Source organism: Bombus terrestris, unplaced genomic scaffold (assembly GCF_910591885.1).
Source record: "Bombus terrestris unplaced genomic scaffold, iyBomTerr1.2, whole genome shotgun sequence".
Taxonomy (NCBI): domain Eukaryota; kingdom Metazoa; phylum Arthropoda; class Insecta; order Hymenoptera; family Apidae; genus Bombus; species Bombus terrestris.
Window position 1 is genome coordinate 328,867 of NW_025963553.1, and position 22,522 is coordinate 351,388.

The window sequence follows — 22,522 nt, forward strand, 5'->3', positions numbered from 1 at the left end:
GTGTATAGATATACACATTGATATACACCTTTGTACAAAGTGTCAAAAAAGTATTTATCGCGGTTTTTTTTTCAAGCCATTCTACACCTTCGATTTGATGAAAATTGGTTAAATAAGTGTAGCGCAAAATTGATCTTGACCACAATTTTCAGTGTCAAATTGTTTTTCTATTGCATCATATAGTGCTCATTAGAAAGGAGAGTTGCGTTCTTTTAGAAAAAATGTTTGAAATTTCATTAATACTTAGACTGATTAGATTTTATTCATATTTTAAGGTCAAATATGGAATACAATAACATCAATACTAATATCTACTTTTTTGTGCGAACTACTTTATATTTCAATCTTCCTTGATATGCAGTGACAAGCAAAAGTGTAAACACAGCCCGTTAATTTTACGTAAAAAGCGAATGTCGAAGGTATAATGAGAAAAGAGCATTGTTATTTGAAGAGCATTCCACAAAATAATTTACCTAAATAGTAGTTAATTCTATTGGATATAATAAACGTGAAGTAGTACTAGTGGACGAAATACTATGTTGAAACCTTGATTCGACGAGTATAATTAATGTGCAAAACTGTAAACATGGTTTGAGATGTCCATTTTTGTAAAATGTTTTGTACATTATTAATGTTAATGAAAATTAACTATTACATTTCGTTAATAATAACTTGTAGTTATTGTAGTACTGTTACCTAATCTTTACCGATCACTTGAAAAATTAGTCTTTTACATTTATGTGTTTACTTTTTTCGCTCGTCACTGTACATGTTTAAGTCAGATATGAAATATCTGGCGTATTCCAGCGGCTTTCATTAAATCTAAGATGTTGATATCTTTAATATTGAGAATGTTGTTAGTAAAGTAACTATTTCTATCCAAAAACAAGATATCTTGCAGACAACGTGAATTTTCGTTCCAATTTTCTTAACTTACAAGTATAAAATTTTCATCGCAATCTATCCTACAAAGTTCTGGCACACGACGAAGCTGAGAACATAGATCTTCTTCAAATATTATTTTTCTCACTGCTTCGTGTGGAATTTCTACTCGACGAGATGTTATTAAACGCTCAAAAGCTTATTATTAAACGATAACATACTTTTTCCTACATGAATGAACATGAAAGACGTCGAGTGAGGAAATAGAACAATTGTGGATGGTTGGAAACTATTATGCTGCGGTCTACCATTCGTTTTTGCCTATATATACCACGGAACAAAGGATTCTTTTACACTACTTTACTTTTACACTACTTTCTTTACACTACGTTTTACTACTTCGTTAACACACTACATACATACACTACTTCTTTTCCCGATGGCTGAAACTAATCGTTGATGTTTATAAGCTACGAATTTTGTCCACAGCGCCATCGGAATCTTTATTGAGAAATTAAAATACTACAATTACTATCACTAAACTCAGCATCCATAATACACTATGTTTTTCAAGTTTAGATGAACGATTCACAATAACCACATCAGATCCAAACCAATAGCCTGTGTCAACCTCATCCACGCACTGGAACTCGCAACATCGGCGTCCAATGCGGAATTTCTTGCAGCTCTGTAATAAAAAGAAATCGATTAATTGTACGGATCAATCGTCACTAGACTACTCGAAAATCCAGGTCATTCAAAGAATGAAAGAAAAAAGAATTGCTCCAATTCAACCATTGCCTTTGCAAAACTAGTATTTGAGAACCATTGGTCAAATATATTATAACACTAAACGTACATTTCGGGAAGAATAATTTGTGCTATGAAACAAAATTTCATCAGCAGTTTCAACTTAAATATAGATCCGACGATTATTTACGAACAAATAGTATAAATCTTTTAGCAATATGAAATTCGCAATATTTATTCAAATATTTATATTTATAGTACGCCATTAGCAAAGAAGACATGTTTGCGTGCGTTATCGATTTTACGCTTTTGCCACGCAAACATGGAAATTGCGATTCAAAATTGAATTTGCAATGGAAACGGTTGACGTTACGACATCAATAACATATTTCAAAAACATTGATGATATCATACGGAATCAGAGAGATTCTATGAGAAGTTAAACGCATAATCATCCTATTGTAAATAACAGGAACAGAAAGTACACAAGGAATAATACAGAATCATCCTATCATCCTATCCTATTATACAGGATTGCTTTGATTCGAGCTCAAACATAGGCAAATCTGAAAGAATTTTTCACAGAATTTCCTTCCCCTTTGAATTGGCTTTTATACAGAACGACTTTAATCTTTTCAAGGAAATACCTATAGAGTGTGACGATCTATGATTTTAAATAGAGAGGTATATCTGAAAAGAGGTGGATGTAAAACGTAGCATATAAAACGTAGATCAAATCTTTATTCAAGGATTTTTTCTCTTCGCAGAGAATCAGGTTTTCAAGAACGATCGAATATGTATGTACTCGATTTACACGTGAAGTTGTCATTAAAAATATTGTTGCGTTTAAAAAGATAAATATTGATTTAAATTTAACGAAATTGTTAGTCCAATTGTTTTAAGCTTAAAGATATGTAGGTGTCACATTTATATATTGAAAATCTGGGAGCGGCATTAATTAACAAATCTAGTCACGCGCACACGTACTTTAAAACCATGCTTGAAAATCGATATTCCCTGAAACAATGCATCGTTCTGCGCTTCCAATTTATTTTCGCACGAAGAATCAGTCCATTCATCGTTGCCGTCACCATCGCTACTGTAATCTATATTACTCGAATAAATTCTATATCTTGATTGGAAAATCGCATATTTTAACGAACTTTCTGTGTGTGTGTGTGTGTGTTTTTTTTTTTTTTTTTTTTTAATGATTTTAATTGGCAATTTCCGAAATTGAACTATAGCTTGAGAATAAACCGATAATATTTGAGAGTATATATACATACATACATCATGTTTTTGATGGGTTTTGTAGTAAAATAATTGTAGAAAAAGCAAACTTTTTAAGAAAAAATTACCATATTCGAGTAATAAATTATAGAAAATTACCAATGTAATTTAAAACTTAAAAAGAAGAATCTATTACACGTAATAAAGAGAAGGACTTGTTCACGAACGGCAATTCAACAAATACAGTCGTTGCAGAAACATAGTTTTACAAGGGAGAAGAATCTCTCTAGGAACTCGACGATGTCACGTCAAGCGAAAATTCAATAAAGTGATTACTAACCGTATTACCAGCGGCAATCGTGTTACGGCAATTCGTAAATAAGTTAGTCGTCTATTTGGAGAAACGTCGCTGGCAATATCGTCACATTTTAATTACGTCAGCGCTATCAATTGGTCTTGGAAGAAAGTTTTCCATTATGTACTTTTGCCCACGGCGTCGTTCCAACAAATGAATCCGAGTTTTGAATCGCTTTCTCTTATATCACGAATTTGTAACGGTGTTTCTTCAAACTTTAAACGATTGTAATGAATGCCTTTGCGTACAAAGACTGATACCTGGTTTGACTAGAAGCTTCAGCTAATTAGTGCCCCAGTTAATTTGGATGTTCACTACCACGCCACTTAAGAAGTGGCTTCGTGTCCGAGCGGATTTCCCCCAGGTAAAAAAAAAAAGAAAAAGAAAAAGAAAAAGAAAAAAAATAGTTAATTTGGATGTTATAAAATGTTATATAACTTATCTAGAAGAACTTATCTTCTACTTGGTAGTCGCATAAGAGAAGACCGAGCCATTGAATCGCTCAAATAGATCAGCTGATTCGCTTAACGTATTTTTACTTCCGATGACGTAAACAAGAGCAGAAAGTACACAAGTAATAATACAGAAATGTCAAATGTACAGAGGAATAGATTTCGTTAAATCATTAGCACGTAACATTTCCTTATAATTCTATTTGTGTATAGCAAAATAGCTTGTGTGCTTTCATGAATTATAATTGATATTTAGAAGCTTTCATGTAGGTAGATATATAACTCGTGTTAATTAGTAATTTAACAATACATCATGACAACATATCATTTTCGTTTCTTCGTTTATCTCGTTATGCGCGTAAACGAATGTATAAATAAAGACATATAATCAACGATAACATGTAGTGGCAAGCATGATAATTATCGACAAAGGAGAATATTGGTGAAATGATTGTGGTGATTTCACTCGGTGTATCGGTAAATAAACTTTGATAGACATTGCCGGTGAATTCGCTGCCGGTGAAATCGTGTCGATGAAATAATTGTCAGTGATTTAAAGATAACCCAATTTATTGATCTCCCCTTCATAGAGTTGTACGTCTCTCTATAAAACATTTAGCTTAGTCACACTAAACTGAACTGGACTGGACTGCAAGTAAGAAGATTGAAATGCAAAATTCACGTGTGAGATGGAAAGTTCGATAAGGCGATTATGTATATTAACCCGAAAGAAAGCTCATGGCTTTGCAACGCGTTACACGCAACACGGAATTTCCCTCGCTGAAATAATCCTATTACAACGATACGATTTTCCTTAACAGATCTCGCAATGTAATTCTCCCTCTACAACTTTTTATTAGGTTTGAAACACGAGAGTTTCGAAGCTCTGCAAAGTCTCGCGAATCTAGAAATCGAGTTTCAACGTATTTTCGCTTCTTATTTTATAGCTGTTAATAGTTATTATCTCACTCTGCACGTACATCAAACGAGTACTTATGTAAATCCAAAGGAAACGGAAACAACCGAGAATAATTGAGGATAATTCGAATACGTACCAGGCGGCAATACAATTTCTCGCGATTAGTAAAGTGTTTCGCAAAGAAAAAAAAAGAAGGAAAATTGTATCGGAGAAATAGGGGAAAAACGGTGGCGTACATCAAGCAATCTTTATGGCTGTAATACATTTATTATTCATTTATGTTCATTTTCTATCGCGTAACAGACGTTGAAATAACTGGCAGAACGAGCATATAAATCTTGTATCGCTCGACCTGACTTCTCCCGATGGAAAAATATTCACCAGCCTGGGATCGTGCATCGCTAATTACTCCGTTCTACTTTTCGAACGCGTTTCCATCCATACAGAAAAGCAAGAAGGCAAACCCTATCGCACAGTCATGAAGAGATGCAAAAGCAAGAAACCAAGCAACGACATGCCGATCGACATGGTGGAAGCAGTCCTACAGAGGCTATTCACCATGGGACACGGACCCTCCCATTACGAGGGCCGCGAAGAGGCAGAGACCGAAGAAGAAGAAGGCATCAGCTTCAGCGTCGTCATCGGCGAAGGCGATGTCGTCGATGCCGCCGGAAGAATGAACACCAAGAAGGCTGCAGGAGTCGATGGAAGACTCCTGGACTGCTGGAAGCAGGAGCTGGAAGCAAGCTGGAACCAGACTGCTGGAAGACGGCCAGAGTAATACTGCTAAGGAAGCCGGGAAAGGATCGCGTACCGGCCGATAAGCATACTCCCAGCCATGAGCAAGATCTGGGAAAAATGCTTTAAGAAGATCATCGAGAGATGCATCGGAACGGACCCGTTCCATCGGAGGCAGTATGGGTTCAGAAAGAAGAATTAGCTTAGCGAATACCGATAAGAACAGGAAGAAGCTGAAACGGGCACAACGAACGGCCCTGTGCATAACAACGACGGCATACCGTACCATCTCCCACGCGGCACTTTGCGCGTTGACCGGGAATCTCCCGATCTACATAAAGATAAAGATGCTCGGAGAGACTTACGAGAGGAACAAGATCCATAAGACCAGGATCGGCGCGGATGACGGCAACGAGCTGAAAGCGCAGGGAAATGGAGGAACTGGAGGCGCAAGGAAATTAATACCGAGTGCGCTGCTATTTACAAAAAAGAAGATGGACATCGATCATCACACCATGCAGCTGTTAACCGGGTATGGGAGTGTGGCGGCACTCGACAAGCCAAATACCACCACTCGACACTAACTAGTGTCGGACGACGGCAGCGACATCTACAGCCCCCAGTGACAATTACAGCGGACCAGGCCCAACTACTACAACTATCACGCACGTCCAATAAATATATAACGCACACACGGCCACCTCTACAGGAGTTTTGGTGTCTATAGAAAGAGGATTGGCAAGAGCAGCGACAGCAACTGTCTCGACTGTGGAGACCCTAACGACGATGCAGAGCACGCCCTGTTCACGTGCCCGAAGTGAACGGACAGAAGGATTGAGCTGGAGAACGCTCTTGGCGAGAAGATAGACGTGGACAATCTGATCGCCACGGTGACCGCCAAGAACGAGAGCTGGGATAAATTCAGGCAATTTCGCAAGGCAATTTCGTCATGTCTCACAGGAGGGTGACAGCGAATGCCTTGAAGGAGACAAGGAGGAGAACGAGAGTAACAACAACTACTCGGAGCAGTGAAGGCAGAGATACAAGACAACAAAGAACCACAGAAGGAGATCAGCCCAGTATTCCGAACTAGCTGAGAAGATGACGAGAGCAATACAGAATATACAGAATAACTGCCCGAAGAAGAAGATACAACGGGGCATGAAAGGACAACCTGATGACTGCCGACAGGTTTTACCGGGGTTGTCTGTCCTCAAAGCAAAGGAAAAAGGAGGAGGGGTTTTTAGTGGGTATGGCAACAACATCCGCCCGAGTCCCACATAACCCAGTGATCCGCATCACTGGGTATGCGTAACAGCATTTTCCCCTCCTCACGCAAAAAAAAAAAAAAAAAAAAAAAAAAAAAAAAGCTATACACTCTATCAATTTTAAGTTGATAATTTCGTTATTATATAATTTTTCTTAGTCTATACTGAATCCAGGAAGAAGAACTTTCATCCAATTACATACTTCATTAATTCATGAATTATATTCGTTACCGTACGTACAAAAAGAAAGTTGACTGATATAAAAATTCAAAGGATAGAACTTCTAAGCTCGCGATTGGAAACAGATTCAGTTCAATGGTTTAATTTGCCATTTAATTGAATTCTCTGGCAATTTCAGCGAACTGTGGGCTTTAAAAGTGTCCCGCATTCAAACGCAAGACTTCTCCTCCACCTTTCCCTTTCTTTCAATTCCAACCTCAAGTAATTGACCTATTAATTCGACGATATATTTACATGCTCGCAAGGGATTCAAACAACTTCGTTTAACTGCGTTAAATTCGCAATTATAACCAACACGAATGTCTCAATCAATGTGCAGCTCGAAACAAATAAAAGATAATTAACTTTTCAATATAACGATTGATATGTTTGATGAAGAAAAATTTATGAATTTTTAAAAACGTCTCCTAGTACATTTAGCATTTTTATGATAAAAACTTAGAACACACACGCACACATATACTATTCCATGAAATGATTTACACAGCTATGAGTCTAATCCTATGATATTATAAAGGGATGAACGAACTTTTCCTAATAAATATAACTTTATACAAAATCTTGTTTAAAAAAATTAGTTTTTTATTCTCATTAAATTAATTTAATATCAGAATATATAATTTTAGTCGTTATCAAAATTTTATGTCAAATGCGTTCATAGATACATATATAAATAAATGTCTAATCCTATGTATTTATTTCAACTGAAATCTTAACTTAAATATTTATTAACAATATTCTGACGAATATGCAATGAAAGATAAAAACAACTTTATTTTTCTTATAGAATGTCTCATGCTTCTTACTCATTTTATGTTTCTCGTTGTCAATGCGTAACTACTTATCAGCCGCATGAATGCTAAGTTTTACTACTGAGAAACGAAGAGACATATAGATGCAAATATACGCTACCTCGCGTGAAAAAAACATCAGATACATTAACCAGAAGGAATATCCGATACATATAAAATTCATAGCGTAGTTATTTATACATACGGAATAATTCTTTCTGTATGAAATATTCTTTCTTCTGAATTCTTATTATAAATGTATGTCCATTTCCTACCTTAAAATGTCTCTCCTTTGAAAAACTCCATTTAAATATAACGATTAACAAAATATTACCAATAAAAATATTAAAACGAGATGCTGAAATAACCTTTTAATGAAGCACAAATGATTATTTCAACTTTAATTCTGTTAAATTTGAATTGAATCATTTATAAACCGAACAGGTGTATAAAATTTTATTGCGTAAAAATCGTGAAGCTGAAAATTAGGAACGAATAACGAATGAGTAACCTAGTTTCATTAAAAGGTACGTGTACGCCGATCCGCGTAACAACTTCGACACTCCAATTATTATAAAGCATGTATCCTTCAGAGATTTTTTGCGCGAACGCAAGATACCTTTTACACGTGCAACTGAATAAGTGGAACGTGATTTTCAATATTTCTTCTTGTAGAACCTGTAACAACGTAACTGTTTCACGAATATTTTCCCTGACACTTTTACAACGATGCGTAGAAATCTCCTTTTCTAATTAATAATTTCAGCATTTCTCTGAACAGTTTCGTTGCGACTAAAAAATATACAAAGCTTACGACGTGCTTGTTTAAAAATATTTATATGGAACAAGATTTCGAATTTGTCACATCAATCGCGATCTCAGCAGGTGTAAATTAATTCGTTCTAATGAACGAATAAATTGAACGGCTCGTGACAAAAATTATCCCTGTCCATGTTTGTCTTCCTAAAACTAATTCAAGGCGAGTTAAATGAATCGCTGTGTACCCTATTCGCGCAGCATGTGTTTTAACGACCAGCATGCAAGCGTTAACGGTGTACTTTAGTTTCTCATGGTTGTGTTCAGCTGGTTGCTCTTAGAATGAGCATATACTTACAAAAGGAGGTGAACAGAAGATAGCCTGGCACCATTTTGGCTCCGAATGGTAACAGAAGCATTGACTGCAAATCGAAGGTCCCGGCACATACATCATTCCATGCGAGACAACTTTTCCTTCGAGATCAGTACAGTGTTTTCCTAAAGCCGCTGAAAACGATTACCAGCGTCAATATCTTTGCCACTCGACAATCGTACGCGCAGTTACGCTAACCGTTTTAACGCCACGCAGCGTGATCGCTCTATTCGCGTGCCGTGGTAAATTGTGCCACGATGTATGGTCACGATCATTAATTCGCAACGCGCTCAAGCGTGCTCGTCGCGAGTCATATCAGAGTTTCCTCTCGTAATTACTTGTTTTTCAAATGATCATAAACCAAATAAAAAAAAAAAAACCAATATAAAAAATTACCTCTTGAATCGGAAAACCAAATCCTGCATTATAGAATGTTATCACGCAAACGAAACGCAGAGCATAAATGAAGCGCGAGCACGTCGAACGGTATATTTCGATGAAAAAAACAGAATGAAAAAGGGCAGCGCGATCGCGTCGATCGGTACTCCTGGCAAATAAATAAACGAAGCGCTATCGCGCTGCATAGCACAAACCGATACGGAGTCTTGAAACATCCGACACTAAAACGGTTAATAACATTACGAAAACGACCGTACCAGGAAATTTTTGTTCAACGGATCCGCATTGCGGCTATCACGATGCTTCTTCGTTGCATCGATGCTTCATCGATGAGATTAAAGCACCGTTGAATTAGGTTATTCGATTTCTTACATGGGGAAAAAGTTTTTATATCGTGTTTGCTGTTTTACTTCGCAAGTGTGCTTCACAGTATACGTTAGAACTCCAAGTCGAGCTATCCGAGTTGAAGTCTCTTGAAACTTAAAACGGCGCTTAAAGGATATAGGTATAACAGAAGGTTCGTTTAAAATTCAAAAGTGTATATACGTACATATACATTTGAATAAAAATAGCGGATAATCTCAAGTAAAAAAGTAGGTTCGTGTTAGTAAAATGGTTTCAAAATACTTGTCAAAAGTCAAACGACTTGACTAATTAAGAATGGATGTAAGAGATTGAAAGCAAAGGGCATCTAAGAGTATCAATTAAGTAACAAACTCACGGTGACAAAGAGGTTTTCACTCGATCGAATTCAAATAAATCGGTTAATTTGAGCGAAACTTTAGGTACACGAGAAGCGACACGCGTCCTCAAGGACTACGAAGGTTCTACTCGAACGAATGAAAACTTTTCTCTGGCCCGGTGTGTATACACAAGACGTGCGAATTTAAAGTGCAGATTGTATTAATTGAAATAATTGCTTGGTTTGATCAAATTAATCGTTTTAAGCTGAAATGACGAAGGTCATCCAAGTAATTGATGTCCACTGTAATTATTTGTTAATCGCGCGTGGAATCGGAACGATTCGACCTCGTTCCAACGCGAATCATTACTAAGGCAGAGACGGCAATTAATAATTGTCGCGTCATTTGTTCGATCGTGTTCACAAATTCAAATACGGCTGAGTGGCGGAAACCATTTATAACACGTCCCGTACCGCGTAGGTCGTATACATATCTCAGGATGAATTTTTCGTACTTCGCCGCATATATTCTCCATGTTAGACATACCATAAAATATTTCGTGCAATCCCGTATTCCTGTCTAATGTCAGGAATTCTCTTTCCATAGGTCTGCGTTTTCCATATTATCTATTTTGCTTATCAGTAAACATTCTTACAATTTGTGATTAATACTGTACGTACAAGAACGTTAAGTTTCTGACGTTGTAATATTTCACATGAAATAATAATGGCTGTATATCGACTAACTTATTAATTAATTAAATTCGTGTATATCAAATTTCCTATCATTTAATACTTTCGTGTAACTACAGGGATTTGATACTATGAAATGAAATATAAAACTTGGTAAAAAAAAGCGCTTCGTTAGGAAATGAGGGTAATGATGCAAATATTTTTCGTAGCCATTATATAGAATTTCGATGGTATAATTAATCAGTATCAACTTACCAGCCCCTAACGGGAAGATAGTGACGAAAATAGTCTGCAAACAGATGATCGTGGCAAGTATTTTCGCATACAAGTCCTTCATGGTTGTAAAGGATCAGGAAATTTGTTGCTGTAGAATGGGAAAATCAGGTGTTTTAATATAAGTTGTGCGGGCACTGGAGTGCGTAGACCAGAAATATCTGCGACAAAAATCAGAATACATTTGTTTTCACATGATTGGATCAATTTTGTGTAAGACTAAGCTGATTGAACCTAACACGAGATAATTGTCCAACTTACGACCTTAACAAGCCCGCTTGATTCCCTATAAGTGCTTGAAATTGATGCTTGTATTCTTTCCAGATTAACAAGCTTTGCCCCCCCCCCCCTCCCTCTCTATTTCCTTAGATCGAGTTAGACTGCCACAACATATTATCTTTCTTCTTTTCTTTTCTTTTCTTTCGATCTTTTAAAGCCTTAAATCGTTGGTTATTATAGTGTATACATTCGATTACTCTGTAAGTCGTAAGTACATGTTTTACGTTATTTTTCATTTTCCAGCTAAATTCCACAAAAACAAGAAATATACTTCCAACGTGTTTTCACATGTCTCTAGCAAAGATCTCAAAAACAAGTTGCGGCGCAATTTAAAACGACAAATAGCACCGTGTGTCTCGTTGTGGCAACGCACGCTTCGTCAGCTTTTTAAAAGCGCTCTCTGTCTGCTTTTTTCTCTCTTCACCGCCTATTCGTTTTTTCTTAACGAGTGAAACCGTTTTTACGAGGACGGGAGCACAGAAATGACGTACTGGCAATTCTGTTTCGTGATGACACAAGCAGCCCGGTTTCAGTGAATTAAACCTGGCCCCAAGCTTCCAATTATCTCTCCCTTCCTTTCCTTTATTTTTCCCTTCTATATCGAATTTCAGGTTTTCTAAATTTCCATTACAATCAACTATGGCTTTTCTCTATTTTACATGTTAGCCGATGATTCATGGCAAAAGCATCGGCTGTAAAAATATTTGGAGTTGCAACAGCAACAAGTGTGTTTTCTCAAACAGAAAATATTGGAAGCGTACTCGTTGGCAAAACAGTTCACGGATAGTTCGTCCTCTGCTTGTTATTTGTTTCAATACCGTTAGCAAATAAATTCATGAAACATAGTGGTATCGCATAAATTGAAAATAAAAGCTTTGCGTATACTTGGTAGTTGAACTTTGGCTATTAAACGTATGTTATATATATATATATATATATAGAAGATTGCTTAGAATTTGGAGCTTAATAACATATCTCAAAATCATTGACATCAAAAAAGGTGAACCTTACTTACCAAATTTCCTTCCGTCAAATGATACATAAAAATTGAAAAAAATAATATACATAGTTTTGACTTTCTTCCGCATTATAATTTGAATCACTCGATTTATTCGACTAAAGATAATCAAGCAATAACCTCACTTTACACGTATTCTCATTAAGTGAAATAGATCACATCAGGGATTTTCAAAAGTCGATGGAACATTAATAGCGATTAATTATTTATGGATGTATTCTGCACGGTTAGAGCAATCGCCTAGTGAATTATCGAGTTCCAGGAATATGAGCGGTAAACAGGATTGCAGCTATAAATGACTCTCTAACGTGTATATTAGAGATGAATTTGATCATTTATCCTCATAATATGAAATACGCTTTTAAGTGGAAATCATAATTAACAATTTCTGGCAGCGAAAAGTAAATAAATCGATACGTTTAAATCAATATTAGAATTTCTTAATATTTTTATCAAATATTTTTATCAAATATTTTAACATCGTAGAAGTGTCGTTGGAGAGAAATATTAGGTTGTTCGAAATGTTTCTTTCGTTTTATAAAGAAATGATAGATGTACGATATTTTTTGCTTTATATTATTTTATTGAATTATGTGCGATCCACCTTTCTCCAATTTAATATAAAATAACATAAAAGAAAAAATGTTGTGTATCTATCATTTCTTTATAAAACGAAAGAAAATTTTGCGACAATCTAATAGAAATTTAGCTTTAACACAATATAAAAATGGATTGTTATGCCCCTAGGAGATAAGAACAATATGATTAATATTAATAATGAATACGTTAACGTAACGTAAAGCAGCTTTTGCAGAAGGCTATTACCTGAAAATGTTTACTAAAGAATGATAACATGAATTTTCTTAAGTACCCCATTTGATACTTAATCTACTTTGTAAATACTGTACGTCCTAACTTTGAAAGAATGCAATTTTAGCCAGAATGTTTCAAATTACCTAGCTAGTTTCCTATTAATTAATTACCTAGTTTCCTTGTAATATAATTTATATTTACATTATCTCGCGTAATTCTTTCCACTTTATTGACTTCTAAACGTTAATGTAATATAATTTTTATAATATAATTTTAATCAAAGTTATTTAAAATTTGTAGTATCTCATCCCTACTAGAATAATATTAACAAATGTGCAGAGCTCAAGTCGAATAACACCGGCTCAGATAAATGATCATCAAACTTACTTTTGTTATCGTCGATGTCAGTGATTTTAAACCAGCCAACGTCCATGGCAATCAATATTATTTAGCCGGTCTTAACGCAATGTAAAAAGCAAAGAAAAGAGGAAGGAAGGAACAGGGAAACAAAGAGATAAAACGAATTTTTCATTTTCTCGAAACTAGATCGAGTTTCAAGCTGCTCGTAAAAGAGTCTGTAGCCAATCCGACTAAATTCGACGAACCGCGCTTTAAAATTCCCAGAGAACTGTGATAACCATCGAAATCTGTACAATTTGACGATTCATCGCTTGATTAAAAAATGGAACAAAATGAGGCTGATCAGCCGAACTTCTTTGAACTTTTAATGATCCTTATCGTTATACCCTAGGTTGAATGCTACGATATAAGCCGAAACAGCTATAAGTAGGGTTCACGTGATTGCCGCCATCTATTATTCACGCGTTACACATTCGCCAGACGGACGCGTCTAACGGTTGACATTGTTTTCTACCCTCAGTTCCAACGCAATTACGTTGCTACGTGCAATCAAGTCTCGAGTGAAGCTAATGATAAGTTGTTGTTCGATCCTACACAATTACTAAAATTATTCAAATTAAACTAATTTAGTCTAAAAAAAAAAACAAGTAATTTCGTTATATATTTCCTTTCATAATAAGCCATGGTTGGAATATAGTAGCTGACGAAAATATTCGTATATTTGTAGAAACATTTTAGGGCTGTATTATGCATAACGGCACTATAGAATTAATACTGTAACAGAATTCTACTATCATGGTTATGCTGGTAATATTCGAAACAAATCTGAAAATCTATGTAGATGTTGTAAGATATTCAGTACGAGTACTGTGCATTACTGGTATGTACATAATCACGACGAGATAAGGAAGCTACTGTTCTCTATTGCTCATCGCTACCCGTTGCTAGTAGCAACGTACTATGCATATATATCTCGTAAAGATTTTAAATGTAGCCAACGAGACCATTTTTAATATTTGACTATCGTGACCCATTACAGTTTCATCACTTTCAATTAATTGAACACGACCCGCACCTTAAGACTAAAATACACAATATAAGTATGGCACAGAAAATCATTTAAAATTTACGGACGACTATTTATGGTATTTAAAGGCAGCAAAGATAATAATTAGCTGCGGATTTTCCTCGAATCGTAGCATACGATATGGAATCTGATTATTAAAAATTACAGTGGAAATACAGTGGATTTCCATAAGATATTCGTGCTTGTGGCAATATTTGTGGAAATAAATTCTTAACCCAAATGGACAACCTCGATATTCGAGAAATTTTGTGAAGCTGACGTCAATGGCGATATGTACTGTTGTTGTGCTATCATTTCATAGTAAGCTGTATTGATTGCACTTCTATTCACGGAATTGATTTATTCCACACAAAAGTTGACAACAATAATCGAAAAAAGAAAAATATATTACCGCCTTTCACATCAGCATACACAAGCACATAGGATTTCACACGAATATACACACTTGTAAATTCGACGAAACGATCAAATTTAATTATTTTTCGATTTTTCGGGCATCAAGTACTACATCAAACGTTACACATCAAACGTTAAAATACGGCGAGCATACAAAATGTACAAACCACTCTAAATTAATTAACTTTGAACGTTATTGATTAATTAAAAAAAACCACTGTTGCGTTGAGTTTTACATTTTAAAAAGTTGTTATCCGTTTTTGCTTTGTTTAAAACTAAAAATAGGACTACGTTCATTGTAAGTCGTAAATATCCCTTTTATTTATTTAAACAAACAGATATTTAAACAAACAATTTATAAATATATAATTTATTTACGTATATTTGTAATATCTGTTTTATACATTTGTACAACCATTTATCCATTTATCTATTTTATTTGCATATAATTTTTATAGACTTTTTTTGTTTTTTTAAAGAACGAAAAATTGTGATTCTATTTTAAGACATGTCAGGCTGAAGCGATACGCGATATATATTTCTATTCGGATTTCACCGTCGTCGTAACCGATGCTATTGGAAACGTTTCACAATAGACGTCTTAGAAGCGCTTGCAATGTCCGTCATGTGTAAGGCTCTACCACTGAATCGCGGCTGCCATTTAGTGATTAAGGTCGATCACTTAGAGACGTTAATCCGCCATAATGGTGAGCAATACATCGAAGCCATTATTGAAAGCATAGTTACGCTTTAATTTCATCGATCTTATTCACAAATAGAAGTGTACAAATTATAGGATTTCTAAATATTTAGTTTAGTTAAAAGGAGATATGAAAATGACAGTTATATTCAAAGGATAAAACAGAACCGTACGATTGTAAAGTTTCAAATCATTATAACTATTTAAATTTGAAAAATCCTACTATATTTATACAATATATTTTTATTAAGAATGGAAGAAATTTCGAAAAATCCGCCAACACTTTTTGCTGTCGTCTTGAAGCACACCATATGTTAAGCTTCTTCGTCGTTACAAATTTTATCGCGGATGTAACGAATGTTTCGAACATGTAGCACGCACGCGTCAACGCCTACATTTGGATTTTAAATATATGTTTTATGCATTAAATGTATTTGTACTTTCTTGCGCAATTTCTTTTAATTTGTTACGATATGGAGGGTTTAATTACGTTTAAGATATCTATCTGTGAATCCTTTAAATTCAAAGTTCTTTAAAAAATTACGTTACGTAAAATAATCGTTTTTCCACTTTATTGTATCATAAGATAGTTACTTAAATTCATATTACTTAAAGAATCTTTCTACAGAAAGAATAAAAAAGAATAAAATCCTATATGTTAAATTTTACGTGGTTGATGGAATACATAGCGATGACGAGAACTAACTACAGACAACAAGAAACTATTAGCGAAGGCAACTGGTGACTATGAATGTCGTCTCTATAATATGCGGCGACTAAGGAGAACAACTACCAACTACGGATAACAAGTAACAACCAACTGTCTCGTTTCTAAGAGGCAACTAACTTGCAAATTTAAATCCTCCTTTGATGGTTTCTGTAGCGCGATATACGTCTTGAACGTAGTTAAAGAATATGGTCGCTGCTGAATGACGATTTGACAGCAAGGCGATCCCGCCAGTTCAAAGCTTGACATTGCAAGCTACCGAAAACCATTAATCTTGTTATCGAATATCTAGCTTTCAGAAGAACCCTTGTGATATGATATGACGTCATGACATTTTTATGACGAAGATGAACAAACACCGACCTCTAACGAAACAAATTTTTATTAAGTGCCGTATGTGGGTTGCAGGCCGGCCAACCAAGGAAATTTATCGAATGTATAAAGTAAAATATATACGAATATATTCGATATATCATAAAATGCCCGCGTTATATCGTCTAACAGCATAAAGAAAGCTGAATTTAAGGAATTAAAAAATTGAAATACCAATTATAAGAGAGTTAATTAAATTCAAACCTATCGATCTATCTCATAAAGACCTATATTTCCTGGAAATTGATATCTTCCGAATTCTAAATTCTCCTTAGAAAGTATCATAGAGAAAATATGAAACTTGAAAAGCACATCACGCTGATGCCTCGATAAACCGTCGTGTCGATAAATCCATGTGTCCGAGCGATGAATTTTCCCCAAACAACAAAAAACTGAAGGGAAATCTTCTTTGAAGAACGTGACAAGGTAGGGGAAGCGGGAACAATGATCACGCGATAAACTGATGGTGTACGTATAGAACGAGTGTTGCGAGAGAATTATCGAGAAACAAAAAAAGAAAAAATAATCGTTGGCCGGCGCGACTATACGCTGTCGACGGGCAAACAGCGACTGAGACTAACTGAAACGAACTCTGTCACAGTATGAGCACGGGCTGCGTTCGCGGGTCGATCGAACACGTTCTGCGCCTCTCCTCGGCACCGGCGTCAAAGCCACCCCCGATGGCTGCAACGCACTGGTGCACTTGCAACATCAACCACTGGTCCTTCCTTTTTCGTGTGATATTATACCAGCATCTGTGATGCCATTTCAAAGACCGCAATCAAAGCATTAAATGCCAGATTAAAGCGACGCGATAATATTACCCCAATATTCGTCCGCAAATGTTACCGTATAGATCTTTAATTAAGCATTATTATGCTTCGAATAATTTACTATCACATGTTCCACAAGAAAACATATGTTTCACTTTTCCCCGTAGTATGATTGTAATTTATAACAAATATTTATAATTTATAATTTAAAATATTTATAATTCATTGAAAGTATCTTCCTGTCACGATTATAGGCGTAAAATGTCAAATTAAAAGTAAAAAATTAAAAACATATGGTATCCCGAAACCAAACGTACGACATGGCGAATCACGATGATACGATAAAAATTGATCTATGTCTTGATTTATTCAAACAGAACGAACTTACTCGAACTTTTCCAGAATAAACGATTTATTCGATAATATCCGTCACCAGCTTCTCTTCCTTCAACGGTAACAACTGACACCGAAAGCTCGAGAGACCCGAACGGTGAGACGTACCCAGAAGCAATGCGGTTACCTGGGCAAAGAGTCCCAAAGACTAAGGACGTGGGAAATTTCGAGAAACGGAAATGGAAACTGGAGTGGCGCGTCAATCAGCACTGACGGAACCTAATAAAAATGGAAAAAACCAAACTAATTCGTTTCACAAATTATTAAAACGATATTATTCAAAATTTCACTTGATTTTCTCACTGCACACGTCAATATTTGTCGAAATATCAATATTAAAAAGTTAATAAAAAAAATATCCTCTTTCTTCATACCTGTCTTTCTCCCGGGCGGCGAAGGAATACTAGAATGTTCGAGAACAACGGATACTTTTTGATTTTATCTCAATATCAATTTCAATCTTTTTAAACGAAATATGATCTGAACGATGAAACGTTTGATCATATAATGTTCTTCGTTCGATGCTAAAGGAAACTGAGAAGAAACATCGAAAATTCATTAATAAAACGAATTTCTTTGTTTCTGTGAGATAATAAACTTGATATACGTATTGATTTTTAAAATCAATATAGCTAACCAATGGGCACACTTTTAACAAGGCTGATGGAACATACCAAAAATCTTTCAAGGTGGTCTTGGCAACGGAAGAGTCGAAAATATGAGAATTATAAATGAAAAATTCTAATATTTTACAGCTGGCAACGATAAAGAACTCCAGATATTCTCCTAATTAATTTACAACAAATTCGCGTATATGATCGATAGCTGACGTCATTGTGTCCCACAGCTCTTGTAAAACGATAAGAATTTCCTGGAAAAGCTTGTAACCACGAAATGAAAAAGATGATAAAACTTCTAACAAGAGTACTGAGACGAGCAACTTTGTACTTACCCCTTCGGAGTAGGGAACGTGATTAAACGTCCGCGAGTTCTTTTGTAACTTTTGTAAGTCACTGCACGGCCGCTGCTTATGGTGGAAATGTAATAGATATAAGTACAGAGCGCGTGAGCGAACTAAAAACGCGATATAGGGATAAAGAGAGAGACCGTTCCGTCCTTCTCTAATGCCCGCGTACTTGTACCGGAAATATGTAACAACGGTAAACGAGCGCCGTCAGTGTCCACTAGTGTGCATGCCTGATTAAACAAGGACAGAAAATGCTTATATACAGCCTTCTCTTTCTATTTCAATGTCGTATCCATCTTACTATATAGTAGACAGGACTCGACTATTCCATCATTATATTCGCACCCTGCTTATGTGTGCGAACAAATCGTTCGTCTCCTGTTTGATGCTCAGTTTTCAACGGAGTTGAAGGGAAACTTTATAAGAGAAAGGAAGTTACGGATTGTCTCAAAGTGATAAACGAAAATTCTCGTAACTATCGAAAAACGATAGTCAATACAAGGATATCATTATCACATTTAAAACTATCACAATGAACGGTGATTCGTCGCAGCAAGGTACCACAAATAAGATATCTCAATCTAAAGAGGTAAGGAATATTCTAGATTTTGGGACTTTGGAACTTCCATGACAGTCATGAGTGTGTTTCGTCATTGATATGCCATATTGCGTTTTTCACAATTGTCGTTCATTTTTTTGATTGATTTTATATCTATGATTTGTATTTGATTTTGTATCTATGATTTTTTCTTTCGATAATTCTTATAATTATTGTCAATAATTAATTATTTATAACCATTTACGCTGTATTATATATCATTAAGATTTATCTTTGCGCGTATCAAGATAGTAGATAACAAAATTATGTGTAACAAATTTATTAAACTCGCAATGTAACAGAAAATTGCATGAAAATCTTTATATTATTAATAATTATTGTTAATAATAAAAAAAATAAATGTCGCATTAGGAGGAGAGTCATACTTCGGAACGTAATTGGGACATATTGGACCTTATTGCGATTACTATTGTGATTATTATGATTAGTGTGATTATTTGGAACGCAATGGGTGAGTACATTGCAATTTAGATATCTTCTTAGTTGCAATTTTTTCGAATAATATCGGTGACCAATCGAAATAGAAATTAGTGCGGAAAGAGGGGAAGGAATCAAAATTTGAAAATCGACATCGGTAACTCGGTTGTTATAGAATAACTCAATCGATAACGTAGATTAACTAGTTATAAATGAAAATATATTTAAATTCAAACTTTAAAAATTAGAAATTAAAAAGCAGAAGGATAGAAATAGAATAGATAGATAAATAGAAAGGATAGAAATAAAACAGTTGTCCCAATTGATGATTATCGTATAGTGTGTACTCATAGCATAAAATTTGTTCAATGAATTAAAAATTATATTTTTTAGATATGTAGACATTAGCGATGTATTAATCCGGGAAGCTCGTCTATCTCGGAAATATCGAGTCTGCGACAACGTCAATTTGGAAATTATTCTTAGAGAATATGAAAATTATTACAAGATGAAATTCCAAAAATATATCCTATATTGTGTAAGAAAATAACTGAAAAGGAAATAAAGACGAGGGAAATGACAAATGCGAACAAAGTGTAAGAATTTAAATTATTTAACACTATTCAACTTTCTCAACATATTCAATGCATCTATTACAATATCATTCAATCTTCAAAGAAGTAGTAAAACTTGTCAAATCTGTTAGCAAACAAACGAGAAGTGAGTCTGTATCTGGGTCTGTCGAAGGGAGGAATGCACAACAGAAGATGAGGGGTGATGCTACCGATGATATTAATCTTGCAATGACAGTGACAACAATTTCTGCCAATGAAAACGATGGATCTTCATCAGAAGAGCTTCATCAAAGAGCTTCATTTAACGTCTCAATGGAACAATCCAGGCAATCAAAGATATCAAAATGTGCTCGGAACCTTTATATAGACAATCCAGAATTGCAGAAGATTGCTCAAGACATTTTATCTGTAAGTTATTTTCGATTAATATACGTATTGTAAAGCTTTTTAAAAATAAAATACCTATCCTTGGATAAACAATCCACTGTATATCAATATCCAACAAATGTATTGTTGTATATATCTGTATATCTGTATACACTGTATACACTGTATATCTGTATACACTGTATACACTGTATACACTGTATATCCAACAAATAGCTTGGATAAACAATCCACTGTATATCAATATCCAACAAATGTATTGTTGTATATATCCACTGTATATCCAACAAATACCTTGGATAAACAATCCACTGTATATCAATGACGTAGGGATTTCAGTAAAGCTTTAAATAATGAATTACATAACACTCGAGGAAATTAATACAGAGATTATGCACCATTTCATCTTTGTATTGTCGCAGGAAATCATACTGAAAGAATTAAATGTATATTGGGACAACATTGCAGGCCTAGAGGAATGTAAATCTGCCATTAAGGATGCCATTGTGTATCCCCTTAAATACCCTATCTTTTTTAAAGGCCCATTTGCTCCCTGTAAAAGTATTCTGCTATATGGACCACCTGGTACAGGTAAGATACTCGTATTTCTTTCATTCCCATACATGTTTACAAGCAATTATGAAATAGGGAAGACGATGTTGGCGAAGGCAGTCGCAACAGAATGCCAATGCACCTTTTTTAACGTAACGACCAGCTCATTGGTGGACAAATGGAGAGGTGATTCCAAGAAGTATATCCGTGTAAGTTGATTTCCTTTGTCTATGAAGAAGAGATTCTAGGTTTAAAAAGATTTGTTTTTATTTGTCGTCATTCATATATAAATAGAATAGTTGTTTGGAAAACGAAATGATATTACGTTCGTGATGAAACAATGAATTTAAGGAATTTTGAATATAATATTTAATAAATAATAAATACATTTGTTAAACTGAACAGGTTTTATTTGAACTTGCCTATAATAATTCGCCTACAATTATTTTTATCGACGAGATTGACTGCATAGGAACAAATAAAGGAGTAAAGTATACATTGTCTGAATCTGCAAAGACATTCAGATCAGAACTTCTTTTTAGATTGGATAGATTAGTAATTAACAAAAATTCTGATGTAGTTCTTTTGGCCGCAACTAATTGCCCTTGGTATGTATATCATTTATAGCTATTTCAATGTTTTCTAAGTAGAAAATATCTTAATATCATAATTATTCATTATCTTAATCTTAATTATTGTGTTGTTCGGAATATTCCTTCGTTATTATTAATATAACAGAACAATAATATTTATTGTAAATATATTATTAGGGATATTGATGCAACTTTACGCAGACGCCTTGAAAAGAATATATACGTATCATTACCAAACGAAGTTACTCGATTTTATATGTTCAAATTATACCTTAGCAACCGATTATTAGAGAATATGGATATTGTGAGTCACATAATAAAATCTACTGAAAAATATTCTTGTGCTGATATAAAATTGCTTTGTACGCAAGCATGGCTGCTAGAAATGAATCCAATGTTTAAAAGACTTGAAAAAGGAGAAACATCTACTACGACTTTGAAATATGAATTAAAGAATTATAAAATAATAGCAAAATTGTTAAAAAAAATGTCACCTACAGTTACGAATGTGGATAGATATGAAGCGTGGAAAAAATATGTATGCCAAAACAAGATATTTTAAAAAATATAAAAGTATAAAAATATATATATATAAAAGTATAAAAATATAAAAATATAAAAATATTATAACTCTAATCAATACTAAAAAATAACGCTCTTGAATTATTTAATCTCGTGCAAAAGAATTACTAT

General features: G+C 34.7%; 2 protein-coding genes across 4 annotated transcripts; one reads left to right on the forward strand and one right to left on the reverse strand.

The window, feature by feature from the left end:
* Positions 1-331: 331 nt before the first annotated feature.
* LOC125387073 lies at positions 332-18,733 on the reverse strand. Of its 3 annotated transcripts, none has more exons than XM_048414257.1 (4): positions 18,672-18,733; positions 10,784-10,962; positions 8,740-8,888; positions 332-1,570 (listed from the first exon to the last, which is right to left on the reverse strand). In XM_048414257.1, the coding sequence occupies exons 2-4, from the start codon at positions 10,863-10,865 to the stop codon at positions 1,397-1,399; spliced, it is 405 nt and encodes a 134-aa protein (XP_048270214.1). In that variant the 5' UTR covers positions 10,866-10,962; positions 18,672-18,733; the 3' UTR covers positions 332-1,396. The 3 variants fall into 3 exon arrangements, 2 of the variants coding, with proteins under 2 accessions (XP_048270214.1, XP_048270212.1); XM_048414255.1 differs by lacking the exon at positions 18,672-18,733 and adding an exon at positions 17,715-17,896; XR_007227638.1 differs by lacking the exons at positions 332-1,570; positions 18,672-18,733 and adding an exon at positions 13,299-15,600 and having other exon boundaries at positions 8,854-8,888.
* Positions 18,734-20,032: 1,299 nt separating this feature from the next.
* Positions 20,033-22,403, forward strand: LOC125387045 (katanin p60 ATPase-containing subunit A-like 2). The gene is made up of 6 exons (XM_048414206.1): positions 20,033-20,318; positions 20,429-20,705; positions 21,107-21,275; positions 21,333-21,445; positions 21,642-21,844; positions 22,007-22,403. The coding sequence occupies exons 1-6, from the start codon at positions 20,299-20,301 to the stop codon at positions 22,389-22,391; spliced, it is 1,167 nt and encodes a 388-aa protein (XP_048270163.1). The 5' UTR covers positions 20,033-20,298; the 3' UTR covers positions 22,392-22,403.
* Positions 22,404-22,522: the final 119 nt, after the last annotated feature.

Excerpts from the sequence above, each read along its gene's own strand:
- LOC125387073 (XM_048414257.1), bottom strand. The coding sequence starts at position 10,865 with ATGAAGGACTTGTATGCGAAAATACTTGCCACGATCATCTGTTTGCAG. Across the intron at positions 8,889-10,783 it reads TATCTTCCCGTTAGGGGCTG|CGGCTTTAGGAAAACACTGT; the intron begins GTAAGTTGATAC and ends AATCGTTTTCAG. Across the intron at positions 1,571-8,739 it reads TCTTCTGTTCACCTCCTTTT|AGCTGCAAGAAATTCCGCAT; the intron begins GTAAGTATATGC and ends TTTTTATTACAG.
- LOC125387045 (XM_048414206.1), top strand. The coding sequence starts at position 20,299 with ATGACAAATGCGAACAAAGT. Across the intron at positions 20,706-21,106 it reads TTGCTCAAGACATTTTATCT|GAAATCATACTGAAAGAATT; the intron begins GTAAGTTATTTT and ends GTATTGTCGCAG. Across the intron at positions 21,276-21,332 it reads ATATGGACCACCTGGTACAG|GGAAGACGATGTTGGCGAAG; the intron begins GTAAGATACTCG and ends ATTATGAAATAG.